The following is a 25,391-nucleotide window of genomic DNA, read 5'->3' as shown; positions in this document are numbered from 1 at the left end:
GTTATAAATGAGTCTCCCCTTAAGAAGTAGACCATTTCAATAAAAATAACGATCTTTACATCCTGTGCCTCAGTAAAACGAGAAAATACCATATAGGCTTATACGTGCAGACTTGTGTGACTGAAAACGTCCCCATTGGTGTTGATACCGGCAAGCCATAGAAACCTGGAAATGAGCCGAGCCTTTTATTCCATACCATGACCTCCACTACACACTCTTTTAAGAGAAGACACTTTCATCTGGCTCAGAACCTGCCAACCTTTTCACACTTTAAGACCCATTCAGCAGCAGAAGGAAAGAAAAGGGTTCAGAGGGAACAGAAAGTACCTGCTGTGTTGGACTCTTATTGGTGCACTGAGAACGAGCCCGGCGAGGGGGTTTCCATGACCTCTCCTTGGTAATGCTATTGACATAATAGCATCTACCTGTGCCTGGATCGGAATACTGTTCCCACAGGTCCATGATCTGAAGAGGTTGCTGACCCACAGCTGGGATGGGGGGCTCCTGCTGGGACAGACGCTTCTCCAGCTGCATTTCTGCATAAATAGGGGAGTCCTGCCAGGAGAGCTGGGACATGTAGGCCTCAGTAGGGACCTTGGATGAAAAAAAAACAACATAAAATTTCATTAGATGTTAAGTGGCAACTTTATATTCCAAAAACACCATGCTTCTTGTGAACTATTTTCTGCTACAGATAAAAAAGGAGTGATGCTGTTATTAGTTTTTCTGACTCTAAATGTGCATCTAGGTTTTGTGGACTCATTAAGGACCTAAGAATTATCTGCTGTTTACATGTTTTGCCCCATACATCATGTACGCAATAAGAACTGCAAAAACTGAAAAAAAGAAAAAAAAAATATTAATGGTTTGAACATAAAAAGTAAATTTGGTATGCAAAACATGAGCAAACAACAGAAACCATAAATAACATTGGACAGGACTCGCCAATTTTACATAAATAAATGGACTTTGGATTAACACAGAGCTTACAGAAATACGTGCTCACCCGCAGCAAAAGCTACAAGGGATCAAGATCCATAAATCCTAAAGCTGTTTTAGTGACTTGCACGTTGGTCCTAGTTATGAACCCAATCTTTAAATTGTAAATAGTCCACGGGTGCCATAGAAATTATTTTAAACCTTACAGTTAAATGCAAACGTATTGATACCTCTTAAACTTTTCAAACTTTGTAATTTAATGGCAATTTAGACAATGATCCATCACATACTAAAATATAAATATAAAATCAAAGCAAAAGTAGTCAAAATACCTAGGGGATTTTTTTCAAAGGTGGTTGGTTGCAATGTATTTATTTAATTCATAATTACAGGCATAACTATATTTCTGTGGTAAAAAAAGTAGGTTCTCTTTAAAATTGCAAACATTCCCATATTATGTATATGCACCCTACATAACATAAGCCATTTTGCTTTCACTAGCACACAAAATGAGCATGTTATATGTTAAAGTAATACCTAACATCTGTAGGCTTTGAGTGCTAGAAATTGAAGTCAAATTTGTTGGATGTGTACACAACATTGTCAAATAAAGTTGATTCAGATGTTAAGGGAAGTTGATTCAAAGTCTGCTTTGACACACAGATCAAAGTTTCACAGTTAAATCTTCCACTGAGACGACCCCGCTGATCCACACAAAGATGTCTGTGTGTGATGCTTGAGTATAAAGAGATCTGAGTGAATTTCACACAAGCTGGCAGGAAACTTTCCGTTTCCTGATGCATCTGGACTCACAGCTTTCTTCGGGTTACTTCAGTGGTTATATCAAAACCAACTAACTGTCAACAGGGTCGAACAGGTCTGTGTCTGAAAATCAGAAGGATTTAACCACTCAAACTTGAACCAGAAGATCACCCAAAACACTCCATATCCATAATCATAAAGAAGCAGAATTCAGTTTTATTTTTACACTACTCTGGAACAAACTTCCAGAAAACTGCACGACTGCTGAAACCTTGATTTAAAGAAAATCAAGGTTTTATTTAGAGCTACCTTTGAGTTGTAATAAGTGAAAATAAAAAAATATTAAAATTATGTTTTTGTTGAAATGTGCTGCATAAATACACATGATTTGACTCAATTGGCCTTGTTACACAAAGAAACCTTGTGTGACAAAACCTACCATTCTTCAAGCAAAATAAGACGTATAATAACACACGCAGTTTAGAGTGTCAAATACATCAATTTAAATTATATAAAATTTCAACTTCTACAAATGAGACAACTGGCATTACTGAGTATTTCCCCCATTTTGCAAATAAAAATCCATTTTTTTCAGTATTGTACCTCTAAATATTTTTATTAAACATTCCCAAACAGCACAAAGCATTTAGTTATAACAAGAAATATATAAAACTTACTAATATAGTTTATTACTGATCTATGTAATAAACTATAAATAATTATAATTCTAAAGTGTTTTTTAGTTTTATAAAAATTTCCCTACAGTCTAAATTCATAAATAAATAAAGTATTTGCCTAACATCATTTAAAATATCTTTTAAACAAATGTTAATGAACTATGAATTTTGGATAAAACTGGCCTGCAGTTACAAATGTTTTCTTGAGGACTGAAGGGCGACTGGCTTCAGGTTTCCCCTGACAAGACAAATGTGCCCATGTCTACTTCATCACAGAAGAGTAGAAATAAAAATCCTGAATCAAGTTGGACAAATCTCCCACTATGACCAATTTCACACCATTTGATCAAGCAAGTGGATTGTTTTCTCTTCAGTAAGTCATTTTCCACAGCCACAATTTCTTTTCTGAAAATCTTGCTGTTGCATGTTTCTACGCAGATTCATCAAAGGCTGTTAATATATATCAAAATGCAACATTATATAAAAGGTAAACAATGACAACTTACTCATGTTGTTTACCTGGTCTGGCTAATGAAATTAGGTTGAAATATAGTTAATTTTGTTTGAAGTTGATGCCTATTTGAATAAATTTTAATAGCTTGTATTCTGTTAATTATGTAACCTGCAATGAGTATATTCCACAGTTATTAGCACCAATAGAAAATATATGTATAAAGGCTTTTTAAATAAACAGTTTTGGAGTGTCAGAGAACCAAAGATGACAATTTTCAGTGAGTTTTGAAAATGTCTTTTTTTACTTCCCCTTTATCTTGCTTGTCACTGTACAAGGTAGTAAGATAAATGTAGGTTTCCATCCGGCCTTGTTTCTCACAGTGCTAGATATTTTAAGCTTTTCTGATAACATGCTGACTGTAGAGATAAGAATGCTTTAGTCAAAAAATGTGTTGTTGCAGCCTTTTCCTGACTTAGAAGAGCCACATATCTGTACCTTTGATTATAGTCTTTTCCATTTTATGAATAGGAGATTTTGTTGCTGTACAACACAATCTCCTATTCTAGCCCTGGGTTGTAACATGTAGGATTTTTCAAACTTTTCATAGTGAGATTATGCTGCTGCTTCAACACATTGTAAGGCTTTGTAAAAACCTTTACCAGAGTTGATAGTAAGTGAGGAGACTGTATATTTTTTTGGTTAAAAGATTAATAAGATTAATAAGATCCTGCAGATTACATTTCAGCAGGAAATTTGGCAAAAAAAATATTTGGATGGAAGATAGATACTGAGAAAGTCAAAATATCAAATTTGTATTTTGACATCTTTTAAGCTAAACAACCAAGTCTTCAGCGATGAGGAAAATTACATCTGTTTTTGAAACTCATCATCACAGGCAGGGGAATGTCAGAGTTACATTTGGTCAGGGAGAGTTTTCAGAATAGCATAATCCTGCTTACTGGTATTAAAGTCTCAAATAAAGAGGGCTTTTAGAGACGAGAGATAGAAAAGACAAAAAGGGACAGGGAAGAGGAAATGGGAGTGATAAAAAAAAAAGCACAGTCATTTCCACTGAGATCACATCTATCTATAATCGGAGGTCTCAGTTCAGTACAGATTAAACTCCACAGTTTGGGAGACTCAGCAGTTGGAGTTTCCCTCGGCTGACAGAAGCATAACCTTGGATTTCTTTCACCAGCGCGGCCATGTGTAATCCCCTCTGATGTAATGTAGGGGAAGCTCTGGCGTCACGACAATGCTAACTTGATTGCTTCTCCAAGAGGATTATTAAGAACGAGCCCAAGTGTAAATCAATTTCAGCCTCTGGTGCTGGTTCTGAGCCCAGGCACTGTGCAGAATTCAGTCATGACGAATTAAATTTTCTTTCCTATTGCTCTATATTTGTTGCTTTCATTAAAGTACTCTGCTCAGAACAAACAAGTTACATGAGAAAAATTAAGCAAAAGACTTCTGCAGTCCGCATGAGTGATTGCAGAAGAACAAACCCTGCTATGTTGATTTATCTGGTTTAAGGCAACCCTGAAAAGTTGCTAAATTTGCAAAAATCTATCTCTGTTTTATTATTTTTTAAGCTATGCCATGTAAATCCATGAAATTACCGGTTGTCAGTAAGAGGAAGTCAAAATTAATCTAATCCCACACTTCCCTCTGCGTCAGCTGCATGTGATGGATTTGCTTGACCCATTTTCTACAATCTGACGTCACTGATGATGACGATAAAAACTGAGTAAAGGAAGTAAAGTTTAATGAGAAAAAACAATAATAAACTAATAACTAGAAAATTCCTGAAGAAATTTAACCGGGGCCTGCCAAAGTGTGCCCGTCGATTTTGACCCAGCGTTCTGATGCTAAACATTAGCATCCATGCTAAAGAAAGCTGCAATGTCATCAATACAATGTGGAGAGTCACAAGCATGACTTACTGCATTCAGTATATTAAATATGGGTAATAAGTAAAGGATATAGCTAATACCTCATGCAAGGTAAAAGGCTAATGCTAATGCTCTGCCTTGCTGCGAAGGCAGAGCCCTAACCTGAGTGGAAAAGATCATGCAGGATAATCTTATTGCACTGCCTACGGCAATGCACCGGTGGGGAACAGAGAAATGCTAATGTTTGTGCTAATGCTAATGCACTGTCTTGCTGTGCAAGACAGTGCCCTAACTTGAGAGGAAAAGATAATGCAAGCTAATATCATTGCAGCGCCTGCGGCGCTGCATAGCCACGGCCAAATCTTAAGGCTTTTATTTGAAAATGTTCAGAATGTTTAATTTTAAATGGTCTATGTAATCCCATGTATAACAGTGATTTGGTTAAATCAGACATATAATGGTCAAAAGAGCACTTATTTATTGTAAAAATGTCCAGGCTTTTATTTTGAAATTTTTTAAAAGTTATTTTAAAATTTCCACACTAATTCCATGTGTAACAATGGTTGGTTAAAAATAGTTATAAAAGGCCCAAAACACAAGCAGTTCTAAAGTCCAGCTTTTTTCTCTGAGTTCTGCCATAGTTAGAACTACAGTGATGCGTTTTTGTAGTCCTAATCAGCTGGCCCCTTTGTGTTCCGTTGCCATGGTAATGGATCCTCTGCCAGCTGTGAGTCAGACAGGGGGAGACTTAATTCTATCAGTTTGAGGCAGCCATTTTCCCTAAAATAGGCATGAGCCAGAAAGGAATCTTAAGGCTTTTATTTTGAAATTTTCATTGAGATTAATTTTAAATGGCCAATCTCATCCCATGTTTAACACTGATTGGGTTAAATCAGTTATATAGTGGTCAAAAGAGCAATTACTTGATGGAAAAATTGTCAAGGCTTTTATTTTGAAATTTACATTAAGTTTAATTTAAATGGTAACACTAATCCCATGTGTAACTATGGAGTTTGAAATCAGTTCTAAAATTCCCAAAAACCAAGTACTTGTCATGGCCAGCTGATTCCTCATCAGTAGTAACTGACAGTTCTGCCATGTTGTAGTTCTGACAATCAGCTCTAACCTCTTTTGTAGGCACTGAGTGTTCCGCCATGTTGTAGTTCTAACCTGCAGTCATTGTAGTTCTAAAGAGCAGCTCAGTCCTCCTCAGTAGTAACTGACAGTTCCACCATGTTGTAGTTTTTAGATTCACCTATGACCTCTTCTGTAGGCACTGAGTGTTCCGCCATGTTGTAGTTTAACCTTCAGGAATTGTAGTTCTAAAGAGGAGGTCAACTGTCATGTCAGTGTGACACACAAGGACAGGCTTAATTCTAAGTGCTTGAAGAAGTTAGTTTTTCTGACAGGCCTGAGAGAAATATTCCAGGTTTATTTCGAAATTTTTATTAAGCTTAATTTAAAATTGCCAAACTATTCCTGTCTGTAACAGTGGTTGCTTACAATTAGTTATAAAAGCCCAAACACAATGTAATTCTAAAGGCCAGCTCATTCCTCCTCAGCAGTAACTGACAGTTACTGTTGTAGTTCTGACAATCAGCTCTGACCTCTTTTGTAGGCACTGAGTGTTCCGCCATGTTGTAGTTCTAACCTTCAGGAATTGTAGTTCTAAAGAGGTCAACAGTCATGTGTGTGAGGCAGAGACAGATTTCTATCTTTGTGAGACAGCTCAGTCAGTTATAATGGAAAAAGCAGCCCGAACAACTCCTTGCCGTTCGGGAACTGTGATACGTATGAGAAAACCGTTTGAAGCATATGAGAGAGCTATTTTTTGTCTCCGATAGTCCTGCAAATCAAATCTGTAGCTCATTCATAGTAATTACAGCGATGAGAGAAAAATGGTGTGTGTTGAGGTCTGAAATTTTCCAGAAATGTATGAAAATATATGGTGGAGAGCGTCAGTTAGGCTGGAACTTGATTTTGCTCTAAAGCACCTTGACAGAAAACCGTAAGCCCTAGAAAAATTTTGAAAACATTTTACCGGAGCAGACATACGTATCGATGTCATGTCTGAGTTTCATACCGATTGCACGATATTTGTGGCGTGGCGGCGATTTCAAAATTTATTTGGGGTCAGAATCGCACTGCTTCCCACACTCTAACGAAACGTCAGTTACACTCTAGGTTTTGGCAGTTGAGCTTTTCGGTTCGGCAGTTGGAAATTTTGCTCGTTTTTCGCTTTTTACGTCGCCGTCATAACGCCGATTCCCCATAAAAGTAATAGCTCCAATGCCGGGAACAAGCCGCACGTTTTGATACCACATTTGTGGGTGGGCTCGCAGCGGTACGAGCCGCATTCCGGTCTACGGAAGAAAAATAAAGAAGAACTAGAAAATTCCTGAAGAAATTTAACCGGGGCCTGCCAAAGTGTGCCCATCGATTTTGACCCAGCTTTCTGATGCTAAACATTAGCATCCATGCTAAAGAAAGCTGCATGGTCATCAATACAATGTGGAGAGTCACAAGCATGACTTACTGCATTCAGTATACTAAATATGGGTAATAAGTAAGGGAAATAGCTAATACCTCATGCAAGGTAAAAGGCTAATGCTAATGCTCTGCCTTGCTGCGCAAGGCAGAGCCCTAACCTGAGTGGATAAGATCATGCAGGATAATCTTATTGCACTGCCTACGGCAGTGCACTGGTGGGAAACAGAGAAATGCTAATGTTTGTGCTAATGCTAATGCACTGTCTTGCTGCGCAAGACAGTGCCCTAACTTGAGAGGAAAAGATAATGCAAGCTAATATCATTGCAGCGCCTATGGCGCTGCATTAGCCAAGGCCGAATCTTAAGGCTTTTATTTTGAAATGTTCAGAATGTTTCATTTTAAATGGTCAATGTAATCCCATGTATAACAGTGATTTGGTTAAATCAGACATATAATGGTCAAAAGAGCACTGATTTAATCTAAAAATTCTCAAGGCTTTTATTTTGAAATTTTTTTAAAGCTTAATTTAAAATTTCCACACTAATTCCATGTGTAACAATGGTTGGTTAAAAATAGTTATAAAAGGCCCAAAACACAAGCAGTTCTAAAGTCCAGCTTTTTTCTCTGAGTTCTGCCATAGTTAGAACTACAGTGATGCGTTTTTGTAGTCCTAATCAGCTGGCCCTTTGTGTTCCGTTGCCATGGTAATGGATCCTCTGCCAGCTGTGAGTCAGACAGGGGGAGACTTAATTCTATCAGTTTGAGGCAGCCATTTTCCCTAAAATAGGCATGAGCCAGAAAGGAATCTTAAGGCTTTTATTTTGAAATTTTCATTAAGCTTAATTTAAATGGCCAATCTCATCCCCATGTTTAACACTGATTGGGTTAAATCAGTTATATAGTGGTCAAAAGAGCAATTACTTGATGGAAAAATTGTCAAGGCTTTTATTTTGAAATTTACATTAAGCTTAATTTTAATGGTAACACTAATCCCATGTGTAACTATGGAGTTTTGAAATCAGTTCAAAAAATTCCCAAAAACCAAGTACTTGTCATGGCCAGCTGATTACTCCTCAGTAGTAACTGACAGTTCCGCCATGTTGTAGTTTTTATATTCACCTATGACCTCTTCTGTAGGCACTGACTGTTCCGCCATGTTGTAGTCCAAACCTGCAGTTATTGTAGTTCTAAGGAGAAGGTCAACTGTCATGTCAGTGTGTCACACAAGGAGAGGCTTAATTCTAAGTGCTTGAAGAAGTTAGTTTTTCTGACAGGCCTGAGAGAAATATTCAAGATTTTATTTCGAAATTTTTATTAAGCTTAATTTAAAATTGCCAAACTAATCCTGACTGTAACAGAGGTTGCTTAAAATCAGTTATAAAAGCCCAAACACAATGTAATTCTAAAGGCCAGCTCATTGCTCCTCAGTAGTAACTGACAGTTCCGCCATGTTGTAGTTCTGACAATCAGCTCAGACTTCTTTTGTAGGCACTGAGTGTTCCGCCATGTTGTAGTTCTAACCTTCAGGAATTGTAGTTCTAAAGAGCAGGTCAACTCTCATGTCAGTGTGACACACAGAGAGACTTAATTCTAAATGCTTGAAGAAGTTAGTTTTTCTGACAGGCCTGAGAGAAATATTCAAGGTTTTATTTTGAAATTTTCATTAAGCTTCATTTTAAATGTCCAAAATAATCCAAAGTTTAACAGTGGTTATGTTAAAAAAGTCACATAATGCCCAAGAGAGCAATTACGTGATATAAAAGAATCTCAGGGCTTTTATTTTGAAATTTTCATTAAGCTTAATTTAAAATGTCCACACACATACTGTGTGTAACAATGGTTGCTTACAATCAGTTATAAAAGCCCAAACACAATGTAATTCTAAAGGCCAGCTCATTCCTCCTCAGCAGTAACTGACAGTTCCGCCATGTTGTAGTTCTAACCTTCAGGAATTGTAGTTCTAAAGAGGTCAACAGTCATGTGTGTGAGGCAGAGACAGATTTCTATCTTTGTGAGACAGCTCAGTCAGTTATAATGGAAAAAGCAGCCCGAACAACTCCTTGCCGTTCGGGAACCGTGATACGTATCGGAAAACCGTTTGAAGCGTATGAGAGAGCTATTTTTTGTCTCCGATAGTCCTGCAAATCATATCTGTAGCTCATTCATAGTAATTACAGCGATGAGAGAAAAATGGTGTGCGCTGAGGTCTGAAATTTTCCAGAAAAGTATTAAAATACATGGTGGAGAGCGTCAGTTAGGCTGGAACTTGATTTTGCTCTAAAGCACCTTGACAGAAAACCGTAAGCCCTAGAAAAATTTTGAAAACATTTTACCGGAGCAGACATACGTATCGATGTCATGACCGAGTTTGAGACCGATTGCACGATATTTGTGGGCGTGACGGCGATTTCAAAATTTATTTGGGGTCAGAATCGCACTGCTTCCCACACTCTAACGAAACGTCAGTTACACTCTAGGTTTTGGCAGTTGAGCTTTTCGGTTCGGCAGTTGGAAATTTTGCTCGTTTTTTGCTTTTTACGTCGCCGTCGTAACGCCGATTCCCCATAAAAGTAATAGCTCCAATGCCGGGAACGAGCCGCACGTTTTGATACCACTTTTGTGGGTGGGCTCGCAGCGGTGCGAGCCGCATTCCGGTCTACGGAAGAATAATAAATAACTAGAAAATTCCTGAAGAAATTTAACCGGGCCTGCCAAAATGTGCCCGTCAGTTTGGACCCAGCGTTCTGATGCTAAACATTAGCATCCATGCTAAAGAAAGCTGCAATGTCATCAATACCATGTGGAGAGTCACAAGCATGACTTACTGCATTAAGTAAGGGAAATAGCGAATACCTCATGCAAGGTAAAAGGCTAATGCTAATGCTCTCTACTTGCTGTGCAAGACAGTGCCCTAACTTGAGAGGAAAAGATAATGCAAGCTAATATCATTGCAGCGCCCGCGGCGCTGCATTAGCCACAGACGAATCTCAAGGCTTTTATTTTGGAATTTTCAGAATGCTTAATTTTAAACGGTCAATGTAATCCATGTACAACAGTGATTTGGTTAAATCAGACATATAATGGTCAAAAAAGCACTTAGTTAATATAAAAATTGTCAAGGCTTTTATTTTGAAATTTGTTTAAAGCTTAATTTAAAATTGCCAAACTAATTCCATGTGTAACAATGGTTGGTTAAAAAGAGTTATAAAAGGCCCAAAACACAAGCAGTTCTAAAGTCCAGCTTTTTCCTCTGAGTTCTGCCATGTTAGAACTACAGTGATGCGTTTTTGTAGTCCTAACCACTGGCCCTGCTGTGTTCCATTGCTATGGTAATGGATCCTCTGCCAGCTGTGAGTCAGACAGGGGGAGACATAATTCTATCAGTTTGTGGCAGCCCATTTTGCCTAAAATAGGCATGAGCCAGAAAGAGTCTTAAGGCTTTTATTTGGAAATTTTCAGTAAGCTTCATTTTAACTTTCCAAAATAATCTAAAGTGTAACAGTGGTGTATATAAAAAAGTCACATAATCCCCAAGAGAGCAATTCCATAATATAAACGAATGTCAGGGCTTTTATTTTGAAATTTTAATTCAACTTAATTTAAAATTACCACACTAATCCTGTGTGTAACAATGGTTGGATAAAATCAGTTATAAAATGCCCAAACACAAGTAGTTCTAAAGGCCAACAACTTACTCAGAGCTCTGCCATAATAAAAACTACAGTGATGCGTATTTGTAGTCCACTGGCCCTGCTGTGCTCCGTTGCTATGGTAATGGATCCTCTGCATGCTGTGAGTCAGACAGGGGGAGACATAATTCTATCAGTTTGAGGCAGCCATTTTCACTAAAATAGGCATGAGCCAGAAAGGAATATTAAGGCTTTTATTTTGAAATTTTCAGTAAGCCTCGTTTAAATGGCCCCAATCTATTCACATGAGTAACAGTGATTGTGTTAAATCAGTTCTAAAATGCTCCAAACAGCAATTGATATAAAAATTGTCAAGGCTTTTATTTTGAAATTTTCATTAAGCTTAATTTCATTAAGATTAATTAAACTTAATTAACACTAATCCCATGTGTAGCAAAGGTTGGTTAAAATCAGTTATAAAATGCCCAAAACACAAGTAGTTCTACAGGCCAGCTCCTTCCTCAGAGCTCTGCCACAGTAAAAACTACAGTGATGCGTTTTTGTAGTTCTAATTAGCTTCTCGGCCCTGCTGTGCTTCGTTGCTATGGTAATTAATCCTCTGCAACTGTCATGTGTGTGACAGAAAGAATTCTATCTTTGTGAGACACCCAGTCAGTTTTGACTGAAAAAAGCGGTCCAAACAACTCCTTCCCATTCGGAAACCGTGATACGTATCGGAAAACCGTTTGAAGCGTATAAGAGGGCTATCTTTCGTCTCCGATAGTCCCGCTATTCATATCTGTACATCACTCACATTAATAACAGCGACAAGATAAAAATGGTGTGCGCTGAGGTCTGACATTTTTCAGAAATACATGGAAGTGATCCTGCTGAGTGAGTCGAAATCCTGTCGCATCACTTTGCTCTGAAGCCCCTAGACAGAAAACCATAAGCCCTAGAAAAATTTTGAAAACATTTTACCGGAGCAGGCATGCGTATCTATGTCATGACCGAGTTTGATACCGATAGGGCTATTTGTGGGCGTGATGGCGATTTCAAAATTTATTTGGGGTCAGAATCGCACTGCTTCCCACACTCTAACGAAACGTCAGTTACACTCTAGTTTGGGCAGTTTCTAACTGACAAGAATTTTTTGATGGTTTTTCGCTTTTTACTTTTTTATCGTAACTCCGAATCCCACCAAAAGTAATAGCTCCAATGCCGGGAACGAGCCGCACGTTTTGATACCACTTTTGTGGTGGGCTCGCAGCGGTGCGAGCCGCATTCCGGTCTACGGAAGAAAAATAAAGTTCTATAATAATAATAACTAGAAAATTCCTGAAGAAATTTAACCGGGGCCTGCCAAAGTGTGCCCGTCGATTTTGACCCAGCTTTCTGATGCTAAACATTAGCATCCATGCTAAAGAAAGCTGCAATGTCATCAATACAATGTGGAGAGTCACAAGCATGACTTACTGCATTCAGTACACTAAATATGGTAATAAGTAAGGGAAATAGCTAATACCTCATGCAAGGTAAAAGGCTAATGCTAATGCTCTGCCTTGCTGCGCAAGGCAGAGCCCTAACCTGAGTGGAAAAGATCATGCAGGATAATCTTATTGCACTGCCTATGGCAGTGCACTGATGGGAAACAGAGAAATGCTAATGTTTGTGCTAATGCTAATGCACTGTCTTGCTGCGCAAGACAGTGCCCTAACTTGAGAGGAAAAGATAATGCAAGCTAATATCATTGCAGCGCCTGCGGCGCTGCATTAGCCACGGCCGAATCTTAAGGCTTTTATTTTGAAATGTTCAGAATGTTTAATTTTAAATGGTCAATGTAATCCCATGTATAACAGTGATTTGGTTAAATCAGACATAAAATGGTCAAAAGAGCACTTAAGTGATGGGAAAATTGTCAAGGCTTTTATTTTGAAAATTTTTTAAAGCTTAATTTAAAATTTTCACACTAATTCCATGTGTAACAATGGTTGGTTAAAAAGAGTTATAAAAGGCCCAAAACACAAGCGTTCTAAAGTCCAGCTTTTTCCTCTGAGTTCTGCCATGTTAGAACTACAGTGATGCGTTTTTGTAGTCCTAACCACTGGCCCTGCTGTGTTCCATTGCTATGGTAATGGATCCTCTGCCAGCTGTGAGTCAGACAGGGAGACATAATTCTATCAGTTTGTGGCAGCCATTTTGCCTAAAATAGCATGAGCCAGAAAGAGTCTTAAGGCTTTTATTTGGAAATTTTCAGTAAGCTTCATTTTAACTTTCCAAAATAATCTAAAGTGTAACAGTGTGTATATAAAAAAGTCACATAATCCCCAAGAGAGCAATTCCATAATATAAACGAATGTCAGGGCTTTTATTTTGAAATTTTAATTCAACTTAATTTAATTACCACACTAATCCTGTGTGTAACAATGGTTGGATAAAATCAGTTATAAAATGCCCAAACAAGTAGTTCTAAAGGCCAACAACTTACTCAGAGCTCTGCCATAATAAACTACAGTGATGCGTATTTGTAGTCCTAACCACTGGCCCTGCTGTGCTCCGTTGCTATGGTAATGGATCCTCTGCATGCTGTGAGTCAGACAGGGGGAGACATAATTCTATCAGTTTGAGGCAGCCATTTTCACTAAAATAGGCATGAGCCAGAAAGGAATATTAAGGCTTTATTTTGAAATTTTCAGTAAGCCTCGTTTAAATGGCCCCAATCTATTCACATGAGTAACAGTGATTGTGTTAAATCAGTTCTAATGCTCCAAACAGCAATTGATATAAAAATTGTCAAGGCTTTTATTTTGAAATTTTCATTAAGCTTAATTTCATTAAGATTAATTAAACTTAATTAACACTAATCCCATGTGTAGCAAAGGTTGGTTAAAATCAGTTATAAAATGCCCAAAACACAAGTAGTTCTACAGGCCAGCTCCTTCCTCAGACTCTGCCACAGTAAAAACTACAGTGATGCGTTTTTGTAGTTCTAATTAGCTGCTCGGCCCTGCTGTGCTTCGTTGCTATGGTAATTAATCCTCTGCAACTGTCATGTGTGAGACAGAAAGAATTCTATCTTTGTGAGACACCCAGTCAGTTTTGACTGAAAAAAGCGGTCCAAACAACTCCTTCCCATTCGGAAACCGTGATACGTATCGGAAAACCGTTTTGAAGCGTATAAGAGGGCTATCTTTCGTCTCCGATAGTCCCGCTATTCATATCTGTACATCACTCACATTAATAACAGCGACAAGATAAAAATGGTGTGCGCTGAGGTCTGACATTTTTCAGAAATACATGGAAGTGATCCTGGCTGAGCGAGTCGAAATCCTGTCGCATCACTTTGCTCTGAAGCCCCTAGACAGAAAACCATAAGCCCTAGAAAAATTTTGAAAACATTTTACCGGAGCAGGCATGCGTATCTATGTCATGACCGAGTTTGATACCGATAGGGCGATATTTGTGGGCGTGATGGCGATTTCAAAATTTATTTGGGGTCAGAATCGCACTGCTTCCCACACTCTAACGAAACGTCAGTTACACTCTAGTTTTGGGCAGTTTCTAACTGACAAGAATTTTTGATGGTTTTTCGCTTTTTACTTTTTTATCGTAACTCCGAATCCCACCAAAAGTAATAGCTCCAATGCCGGGAACGAGCCGCACGTTTTGATACCACTTTTGTGGGTGGGCTCGCAGCGGTGCGAGCCGCATTCCGGTCTACGGAAGAAAAATAAAGTTCTATAATAATAATAATAATAAAGAGGCGTTCTATTAGGTGAAGAACAATAGGTGCCTGCCATGCAATGCATGGAGGCAGTGACTGACTTGCTTCGCAAGTCAGTCACTGCTCTCCTTATGCATTGCTATGGGCAGGCCCCAATAATAATAAAGAGGCGTTCTATTAGGTGAAGAACAATAGGTGCCTGCCATGCAATGCATGGAGGCAGTGACTGACTTGCTTCGCAAGTCAGTCACTGCTCTCCTTATGCATTGCTATGGGCAGGCCCCAACTAGAAAATTCCTGAAGAAATTTAACCGGGGCCTGCCAAAGTGTGCCCGTCAGTTTGGACCCAGCGTTCTGATGCTAAACATTAGCATCCATGCTAAAGAAAGCTGCAATGTCATCAATACCATGTGGAGAGTCACAAGCATGACTTACTGCATTAAGTAAGGAAATAGCGAATACCTCATGCAAGGTAAAAGGCTAATGCTAATGCTCTACCTACAGTGCCCTAACTTGAGAGGAAAGATAATGCAAGCTAATATCATTGCAGCGCCCACGGCGCTGCATTAGCCACAGACGAGTCTTAATGCTTTTATTTTGAAATTTTCAGAATGCTTAATTTTAAATGGTCAATGTAATCCCATGTACAACAGTGATTTGGTTAAATCAGACATATAATGGTCAAAAAAGCACTTAATATAAAAATTGTCAAGGCTTTTATTTTGAAATTTGTTTAAAGCTTAATTTAAAATTGCCAAACTAATTCCATGTGTAACAATGGTTGGTTAAAATGAGTTAAAAAAGGCCCAAAACACAAGCAGTTCTAAAGTCCAGCTTTTTCCTGAGTTCTGCCATAGTTAGAACTACAGTGATGCATTTTTGTAGTCCTAACCACTGGCCCTGCTGTGTTCCGTTGCTATGGTAATGGATCATCTGCCAGCTGTGAGTCAGACAGGGGGAGACATAATTCTATCAGTTTGAGGCAGCCATTTTCACTAAAATAGGCATGAGCCAGAAAGGAATCTTAAGGCTTTTATTTTGAAATTTTCATTAAGCTTCATTTTAAATGTCCAAAATAATCCAAAGTGTAACAGTGGTTCTGTTAAATCAGTTCTAAAATGCTCCAAACGCAATTGATATAAAAATTGTCAAGGCTTTTATTTTGAAATTTTCATTAAGATTAATTAAACTTAATTAACACTAATCCCATGTGTAGCAAAGGTTGGTTAAATGAGTTATAAAATGCCCAAAACACAAGTAGTGCTACAGGCCAGCTCCTTCCTCAGAGCTCTGCCATAGTAAAAACTACAGTGATGCGTTTTTGTAGTTCTAATTAGCTGCTCGGCCCTGCTGTGCTTCGTTGCTATGGTAATTAATCCTCTGCAACTGTCATGTGTGAGACAGAAAGAATTCTATCTTTGTGAGACACCCATCAGTTTTGACTGAAAAAAGCGGTCCAAACAACTCCTTCCCATTCGGAACCGTGATACGTATCGGAAAACCGTTTGAAGCGTATAAGAGGGCTATCTTTCGTCTCCGATAGTCCCGCTATTCATATCTGTACATCACTCACATTAATAACAGCGACAAGAAAGATAAATGGTGTGCGCTGAGGTCTGACATTTTTCAGAAATACATGGAAGTGATCCTGGCTGAGCGAGTCGAAATCCTGTCGCATCACTTTGCTCTGAAGCCCCTAGACAGAAAACCATAAGCCCTAGAAAATTTTGAAAACATTTTACCGGAGCAGGCATGCGTATCTATGTCATGACCGAGTTTGATACCGATAGGGCGATATTTGTGGGCGTGATGGCGATTTCAAAATTTATTTGGGGTCAGAATCGCACTGCTTCCCACACTCTAACGAAACGTCAGTTACACTCTAGTTTGGGCACTTTCTAACTGACAAGAATTTTTTGATGGTTTTTCGCTTTTTTACTTTTTTATCGTAACTCCGAATCCCACCAAAAGTAATAGCTCCAATGCCGGGAACGAGCCGCACGTTTTGATACCACTTTTGTGGGTGGGCTCGCAGCGGTGCGAGCCGCATTCCGGTCTACGGAAGAAAAATAAAGTTCTATAATAATAATAATAAAGAGGCGTTCTATTAGGTGAAGAACAATAGGTGCCTGCCATGCAATGCATGGAGGCAGTGACTGACTTGCTTCGCAAGTCAGTCACTGCTCTCCTTATGCATTGCTAGGCAGGCCCCAACTAGAAATTCCTGAAGAAATTTAACCGGGGCCTGCCAAAGTGTGCCCGTCGATTTGGACCCAGCGTTCTGATGCTAAACATTAGCATACATGCTAAAGAAAGCTGCAATGTCATCAATACAATGTGGAGAGTCACAAGCATGTATAGTAAATATGGTTAATAAGTAAGGGAAATAGCTAATACCTCATGCAAGGTAAAAGGCTAATGCTAATGCCTGCTTGCTGTGCAAGGCAGAGCCCTAACCTGAGTGTAAAGGATCATGGAGGATAATCTTATTGCACTGCCTACGGCAGTGCACTGGTGGGAAACAGAGAAATGCTAATTAGCTAATGCTAATGCACTGTCTTGCTGTGCAAGACAGTGTCCTAACTTGAGAGGAAAAGATAATGCAAGCTAATATCATTGCAGCGCCTGCGGCGCTGCATTAGCCACGGCCGAATCTTAAGGCTTTTATTTTGAAATGTTCAGAATGTTTCATTTTAAATAGTCAATGTAATCCCATGTATACAGTGATTTGGTTAAATCAGACATATAATGGTCAAAAGAGCACTTATTTAATCTAAAAATTCTCAAGGCTTTTATTTTGAATTTTTTTTAAAGCTTAATTTAAAATTTCCACACTAATTCCATGTGTAACAATGGTTGGTTAAAAATAGTTATAAAAGGCCCAAAACACAAGCAGCTCTAAAGTCCAGCTTTTTTCTCTGAGTTCTGCCATAGTTAGAACTACAGTGATGCGTTTTTGTAGTCCTAATCAGCTGGCCCCTTTGTGTTCCGTTGCCATGGTAATGGATCCTCTGCCAGCTGTGAGTCAGACAGGGGGAGACTTAATTCTATCAGTTTGAGGCAGCCATTTTGCCTAAAATAGGCATGAGCCAGAAAGGAATCTTAAGGCTTTTATTTTGAAATTTTCATTGAGATTAATTTTAAATGGCCAATCTCATCCCATGTTTAACACTGATTGGGTTAAATCAGTTATATAGTGGTCAAAAGAGCAATTACTTGATGGAAAAATTGTCAAGGCTTTTATTTTGAAATTTACATTAAGCTTAATTTTAATGGTAACACTAATCCCATGTGTAACTATGGAGTTTTGAAATCAGTTCTAAAATTCCCAAAAACCAAGTACTTGTCATGGCCAGCTCATTCCTCCTCAGTAGTAACTGACAGTTCCGCCATGTTGTAGTTCTGACAATCAGCTCTGACCTCTTTTGTAGGCACTGAGTGTTCCGCCATGTTGTAGTTCTAACCTGCAGTCATTGTAGTTCTAAAGAGCAGCTCAGTCCCCCTCAGTAGTAACTGACAGTTCCACCATGTTGTAGTTATTATATTCACCTATGACCTCTTCTGTAGGCACTGAGTGTTCTGCCATGTTGTAGTTCTAACCTTCAGGAATTGTAGTTCTAAAGAGCAGCTCAGTCCTCCTCAGTAGTAACTGACAGTTCCACCATGTTGTAGTTTTTATATTCACCTATGACCTCTTCTGTAGGCACTGAGTGTTCTGCCATGTTGTAGTTCTAACCTTCAGGAATTGTAGTTCTAAAGAGGAGGTCAACTGTCATGTCAGTGTGACACAAAAGGAGAGACTTAATTCTAAATGCTTGAAGAAGTTAGTTTTTCTGACAGGCCTGAGAGAAATATTCAAGGTTTTATTTTGAAATTTTCATTAAGCTTAATTTAAAGTTTCCACACAAAAACTGTGTGTAATAATGGCTGCTTAAAATAAGTTATAAAAAGCCCAAACACAATGTAATTCTAAAGGCCAGCTCATTCCTCCTCAGCAGTAACTGACAGTTCCACCATGTTGTAGTTTTTATATTCACCTATGACCTCTTCTGTAGGCACTGAGTTTCTGCCATGTTGTAGTTCTAACCTTCAGGAATTGTAGTTCTAAAGAGGAGGTCAACTGTCATGTCAGTGTGACACAAAGGAGAGACTTAATTCTAAGTGCTTGAAGAAGTTAGTTTTCTGACAGGCCTGAGAGAAATATTCAAGGTTTTATTTCGAAATTTTTATTAAGCTTAATTTAAAATTGCCAAACTAATCCTGTCTGTAACAAATGGTTGCTTATTACAATCAAAAACCCAAACACAATGTAATTCTAAAGGCCAGCTCATTCTCCTCAGTAGTAACTGACAGTTCCGCCATGTTGTAGTTCTGACAATCAGCTCTGGCCTATTTTGTAGGCACTGAGTGTTCCGCCATGTTGTAGTTCTAACCTTCAGGAATTGTAGTTCTAAAGAGGTCAACAGTCATGTGTGTGAGGCAGAGACAGATTTCTATCTTTGTGAGACAGCACAGTCAGTTATAATGGAAAAAGCAGCCCGAACAACTCCTTGCCGTTCGGAAACCGTGATACGTATCGGAAAACCGTTTGAAGCGTATGAGAGAGCTATTTTTTGTCTCCCATAGTCCTGCAAATCATATCTGTAGCTCATTCATAGTAATTACAGCGATGAGAGAAAAATGGTGTGCGCTGAGGTCTGAAATTTTCCAGAAAAGTATGAAAATATATGGTGGAGAGCGTCAGTTAGGCTGGAACTTGATTTTGCTCTAAAGCACCTTGACAAAAAACCGTAAGCCCTAGAAAAATTTTGAAAACATTTTACCGGAGCAGACATTCGTATCTATGTCATGACCGAGTTTGAGACCGATTGCACGATATTTGTGGGCGTGACGGCGATTTCAAAATTTATTTGGGGTCAGAAATTCACTTCATTTTTCACTCTAGCGGAGGCAGTTGGTGGCAGTTATGCTCTGCGTTTCGGCAGTTGGAAATTTCGCTCGTTTTTCGCTTTTTACGTCGCCGTCGTAACGCCGATTCCCCATAAAAGTAATAGCTCCAATGCCGGGAACAAGCCGCACGTTTTGATACCACTTTTGTGGGTGGGCTCGCAGCGGTGCGAGCCGCATTCCGGTCTACGGAAGAATAAGTTATAACTAGAAAATTCCTGAAGAAATTTAACCGGGGCCTGCCAAAGTGTGCCCGTCGGTTTGGACCCAGCGATGTGATGCTAAACATTAGCATCCATGCTAAAGAAAGCTGCAATGTCATCAATAGCACGTGGATAGTCACAAGCATGAATTATTGAACATGGGTAATAAGTAAAGGAAAAGGCTAAGGTAAAAGGCTAATGCTAAGAGAAAACCTGAGAGAAAAAGATCATCCAGGATAATCTTATTCTTAATAATCTTAAATGCCAGTGAAATGCTAATGTTTGTGCTAATGCTAATGCACTGTCTTGCTGCACAGTGCATGCTGCGCAAGACAGGGCCCTAACTTGAGACGAAAAGATAAAGCAAGCTAATATCATTGCAGCGCCTGCGGCGCTGCATTATCCACAGACGAATCTTAAGACTTTTATTTTGAAATTTTCAGTGAGCTTCATTTTAAATGCCCAATGTAATCCCATGTGTAACGATTTTTTGGTAAAATCAGACATAAAATGGTCAAAAGAGCACTTAATTGATGGGAAAATTGTCAAGGCTTTTATTTTGAAAATATTTTAAAGCTTAATTTAAAATTTTCACACTAATTCCATGTGTAACAATGGTTGGTTAAAAAGAGTTATAGAAGGCCCAAAACAGAAGCAGTTCTAAAGTCCAGCGTTTTCCTCCGAGTTCTGCAATAGTTAGAACTACAGTGATGCAGTTTTGTAGTCCTAACCACTGGCCCTGCTGTGTTCCATTGCTATGGTAATGGATCCTCTGCAGGCTGTGAGTCAGACAGGGGGAGACATAATTCTATCAGTTTGTGGCAGCCATTTTCACTAAAATAGGCATGAGCCAGAAAGAGTCTTAAGGCTTTTATTTTGAAATTTTTAGTAAGCTTCATTTTAACTGTACAAAATAATCCAAAGTGTAACAGTGGTTCTGTTAAAAAAGTCACATAATCCCCAAGAGAGCAATTCCATAATATAAAAGAATGTCAGGGCTTTTATTTTGAAATTTTAATTCAACTTAATTTAAAATTACCACACTAATCCTGTGTGTAACAATGGTTGGATAAAATCAGTTATAAAATGCCCAAAACACAAGTAGTTCTAAAGGCCAACACCTTCCAAGCTCTGCCATAGCAAAAACTACAATGATGCGTATTTGTAGTCCTAACCACTGGCCCTGCTGTGCTCCGTTGCTATGGTAATGGATCCTCTGCCAGCTGTGAGTCGGACAGGTGGAGACAGAATTCTATCAGCTTGAGGCAGCCATTTTCACTAAAATAGGCATGAGCCAGAAAGGAATATTAAGGCTTTTATTTTGAAATTTTCAGTAAGCCTCGTTTAAATGTCCAATCTATTCACATGAGTAACAGTGATTGTGTTAAATCAGTTCTAAAATGCTCCAAACAGCAATTGATATAAAAATTGTCAAGGCTTTTATTTTGAAATTTTCATTAAGCTTAATTTCATTAAGATTAATTAAACTTAATTAACACTAATCCCATGTGTAGCAAAGGTTGGTAAAAATCAGTTATAAAATGCCCAAAACACAAGTAGTTCTACAGGCCAGCTCCTTCCTCAGAGCTCTGCCATAGTAAAAACTACAGTGATGCGTATTTGTAGTTCTAATTTATAATTCTAAAGGCCAGCTCCTTCCTCAGAGCTCTGCCATAGTAAAAACTACAGTGATGCGTATTTGTAGTTCTAATTTATAATTCTAAAGGCCAGCTCCTTCCTCAGAGCTCTGCCACAGTAAAAACTACAATGATGCGTTTTTGTAGTTCTAATTAGCTGCTCGGCCCTGCTGTGCTTCGTTGCTATGGTAATTAATCCTCTGCAACTGTCATGTGTGTGAGACAGAAAGAATTCTATCTTTGTGAGACACCCAGTCGGTTTTGACTGAAAAATGCAGTCCAAACAACTCCTTCCCGTTCGGAAACCGTGATACGTATCGGAAAACCGTTTGAAGCGTATAAGAGGGCTATCTTTCGTCTCCGATAGTCCCGCTATTCATATCTGTACATCACTCACATTAATAACAGCGACGAGATAAAAATGGTGTGCGCTGAGGTCTGACATTTTTCAGAAATACATGGAAGTGATCCTGGCTGAGCGAGTCGAAATCCTGTCGCATCACTTTGCTCTGAAGCCCCTAGACAGAAAACCATAAGCCCTAGAAAAATTTTGAAAACATTTTACCGGAGCAGGCATGCGTATCTATGTCATGACCGAGTTTGATACCGATAGGGCGATATTTGTGGGCGTGATGGCGATTTCAAAATTTATTGGGGTCAGAATCGCACTGCTTCCCACACTCTAACGAAACGTCAGTTACACTCTAGTTTGGGCAGTTTCTAACTGACAAGAATTTTTTGATGGTTTTTCGCTTTTTACTTTTTTATCGTAACTCCGAATCCCACCAAAAGTAATAGCTCCAATGCCGGGAACGAGCCGCACGTTTTGATACCACTTTTGTGGGTGGGCTCGCAGCGGTACGAGCCGCATTCCGGTCTACGGAAGAAAAATAAAGTTCTATAATAATAATAATAATAATAAAGAGGCGTTCTATTAGGTGAAGAACAATAGGTGCCTGCCATGCAATGCATGGAGGCAGTGACTGACTTGCTTCGCAAGTCAGTCACTGCTCTCCTTATGCATTGCTATGGGCAGGCCCCAATAATAATAATAAAGAGACATTCTATTGGGTGAAGATTAATAGGTGCCTGCCATGCAATGCATGGAGGCAGTGACTGACTTGCTTCGCAAGTCAGTCACTGTCTCCTTATGCATTGCTATGGGCAGGCCCCAACTAGAAAATTCCTGAAGAAATTTAACCGGGGCCTGCCAAAGTGTGCCCGTCGATTTTGACCCAGCGTTCTGATGCTAAACATTAGCATCCATGCTAAAGAATGCTGCAATGTCATCAATATAATGTGGAGAGTCACAAGCATGTATAGTAAATATGGGTAATAAGTAAGGAAAATAGCTAATACCTCATGCAAGGTAAAAGGCTAATGCTAATGCTCTACCTTGCTGTGCAAGGCAGAGCCCTAACCTGAGTGGAAAAGATCATGCAGGATAATCTTATTGCACTGCCTACGGCAGTGCACTGGTGGGAAACAGAGAAATGCTAATGTTTGTGCTAATGCTAATGCACTGTCTTGCTGCGCAAGACAGTGCCCTAACTTGAGAGGAAAAGATAATGCAAGCTAATATCATTGCAGCGCCTGCGGCGCTGCATTAGCCACGGCCGAATCTTAAGGCTTTTATTTTGAAATGTTCAGAATGTTTCATTTTAAATGGTCAATGTAATCCCATGTATAACAGTGATTTGGTTAAATCAGACATATAATGGTCAAAAGAGCACTTAATTGATGGGAAAATTGTCAAGGCTTTTATTTTGAAAATTTTTTAAAGCTTAATTTAAAATTTTCACACTAATTCCATGTGTAACAATGGTTGGTTAAAAATGGTTATAAAAGGCCCAAAACACAAGCAGTTCTAAAGTTCAGCTTTTTTCTCTGAGTTCTGCCATAGTTAGAACTACAGTGATGCGTTTTTGTAGTCCTAATCAGCTGGCCCCTTTGTGTTCCGTTGCCATGGTAATGGATCCTCTGCCAGCTGTGAGTCAGACAGGGGGAGACTTAATTCTATCAGTTTGAGGCAGCCATTCTCCCTAAAATAGGCATGAGCCAGAAAGGAATCTTAAGGCTTTTATTTTGAAATTTTCAGTAAGCTTCATTTTCACTGTCCAAAATAATCCAAAGTGTAACAGTGGTTTTGTTAAAAAAAAAGTCACATAATCCCCAAGAGAGCAATTCCCTAATATAAAAGTATGTCAGGGCTTTTATTTTGAAATTTTAATTCAACTTAATTTAAAATTACCACGCTAATCCTGTGTGTATCAAATGATTGTTACACAACCATTTGAAATCAGTTATGAAAAGTCCAAACACAATATAATTCTAAAGGCCAGCTCATTCCTCCTCAGTAGTAACTGACAGTTCCACCATGTTGTAGTTCTGACAATCAGCTCTGACCTCTTTTGTAGGCACTGAGTGTTCCGCCATGTTGTAGTTCTAACCTTCAGGAATTGTAGTTCCAAAGAGCAGCTCAGTCCTCCTCAGTAGTAACTGACAGTTCCACCATGTTGTAGTTTTTATATTCACCTATGACCTCTTCTGTAGGCACTGAGTGTTCAGCCAAGTTGTAGTTATAACCTTCAGGAATTGTAGTTCCAAAGAGGAGGTCAACTGTCATGTCATTGCGACACACAAGTAGAGACTTAATTATAAATGCTTGAAGAAGTTAGTTTTTCTGACTGGCCTGAGAGAAATATTCAAGATTTTATTTTGAAATTTTCATTAAGCTTAATTTAAAATTTCCACACAAATACTGTGTGTGACAATGGTTGGTTAAAATCAGTTATAAAAAGCCCAAACACAATGTAATTCTAAAGGCCAGCTCATTCCTCCTCAGTAGTAACTGACAGTTCCACCATGTTGTAGTTCTGACAATCAGGAATTGTAGTTCTAAAGAGCAGCTCAGTCCTCCTCAGTAGTAACTGACAGTTCCACCATGTTGTAGTTTTTATATTCACCTATGACCTCTTCTGTAGGCACTGACTGTTCCGCCATGTTGTAGTCCAAACCTGCAGTTATTGTAGTTCTAAGGAGAAGGTCAACTATCATGTCAGTGTGACACACAAGGAGAGACTTAATTCTAAATGCTTGAAGAAGTTATTTTTTCTGAAAGGCCTGAGAGAAATATTCAAGCTTTCATTTTGAAATTTTCATTAAGCTTAATTTAAAATTCACATACTAATCCTGTGTGTAACAATGGTTGCTTAAAATCAGTTATAAAAAGCCCAAAACACAATGTAATTCTAAAGGCCAGCTCATTCCTCCTCAGTAGTAACTGACAGTTCCACCATGTTGTAGTTCTGACAATCAGCTCTGACCTCTTTTGTAGACACTGAGTGTTCCGCCATGTTGTAGTTCTAACCTTCAGGAATTGTAGTTCTAAAGAGGTCAACTGTCATGTGTGTGAGGCAGAGACAGATTTCTATCTTTGTGAGACAGCTCAGTCAGTTATAATGGAAAAAGCAGCCCGAACAACTCCTTGCCGTTCGGGAACCGTGATACGTATCGGAGAACCGTTTGAAGCATATGAGAGAGCTATTTTTTGTCTCCGATAGTCCTGCAAATTATCTGTAGCTCATTCATAGTAATTACAGCGATGAGAGAAAAATGGTGTGCGCTGAGGTCTGAAATTTTCCAGAAAAGTATGAAAATATATGGTGGAGAGCGTCAGTTAGGCTGGAACTTGATTTTGCTCTAAAGCACCTTGACAAAAAACCGTAAGCCCTAGAAAAATTTGAAAACATTTTACCGGAGCAGACATTCGTATCTATGTCATGACCGAGTTTGAGACCGATTGCACGATATTTGTGGGCGTGACGGCGATTTCAAAATTTATTTGGGGTCAGAAATTCACTTCATTTTTCACTCTAGCGGAGCGGCAGTTGGTGGCAGTTATGCTCTGCGTTTCGGCAGTTGGAAATTTCGCTCGTTTTTCGCTTTTTACGTCGCCGTCGTAACGCCGATTCCCCATAAAAGTAATAGCTCCAATGCCGGGAACAAGCCGCACGTTTTGATACCACTTTTGTGGG

At 38.9% G+C, this 25,391-nt stretch overlaps 1 protein-coding gene across 7 annotated transcripts in view; it reads right to left on the bottom strand.

Moving 5' to 3' along the window:
- The window catches only part of arhgap9 (Rho GTPase activating protein 9), a 96,181-nt gene that overhangs the window by 33,040 nt on the left and 37,750 nt on the right, over positions 1-25,391 (bottom strand). For all 7 annotated transcript variants that reach the window (XM_055027558.1, XM_055027564.1, XM_055027561.1 and 4 more), the window contains one exon: positions 328-594. In XM_055027558.1, coding sequence (XP_054883533.1) covers positions 328-594 — 267 coding nt within the window. The remainder of the gene's footprint in view (positions 1-327; positions 595-25,391) is intronic.

This window comes from Poeciliopsis prolifica, unplaced genomic scaffold, assembly GCF_027474105.1.
Source record: "Poeciliopsis prolifica strain line A6 unplaced genomic scaffold, Auburn_PproV2 SCAFFOLD003, whole genome shotgun sequence".
Lineage (NCBI taxonomy): Eukaryota > Metazoa > Chordata > Actinopteri > Cyprinodontiformes > Poeciliidae > Poeciliopsis > Poeciliopsis prolifica.
Note: the sequence above shows the minus strand (reverse complement) of the source record. Positions and strands in the feature narration are given on the sequence as shown.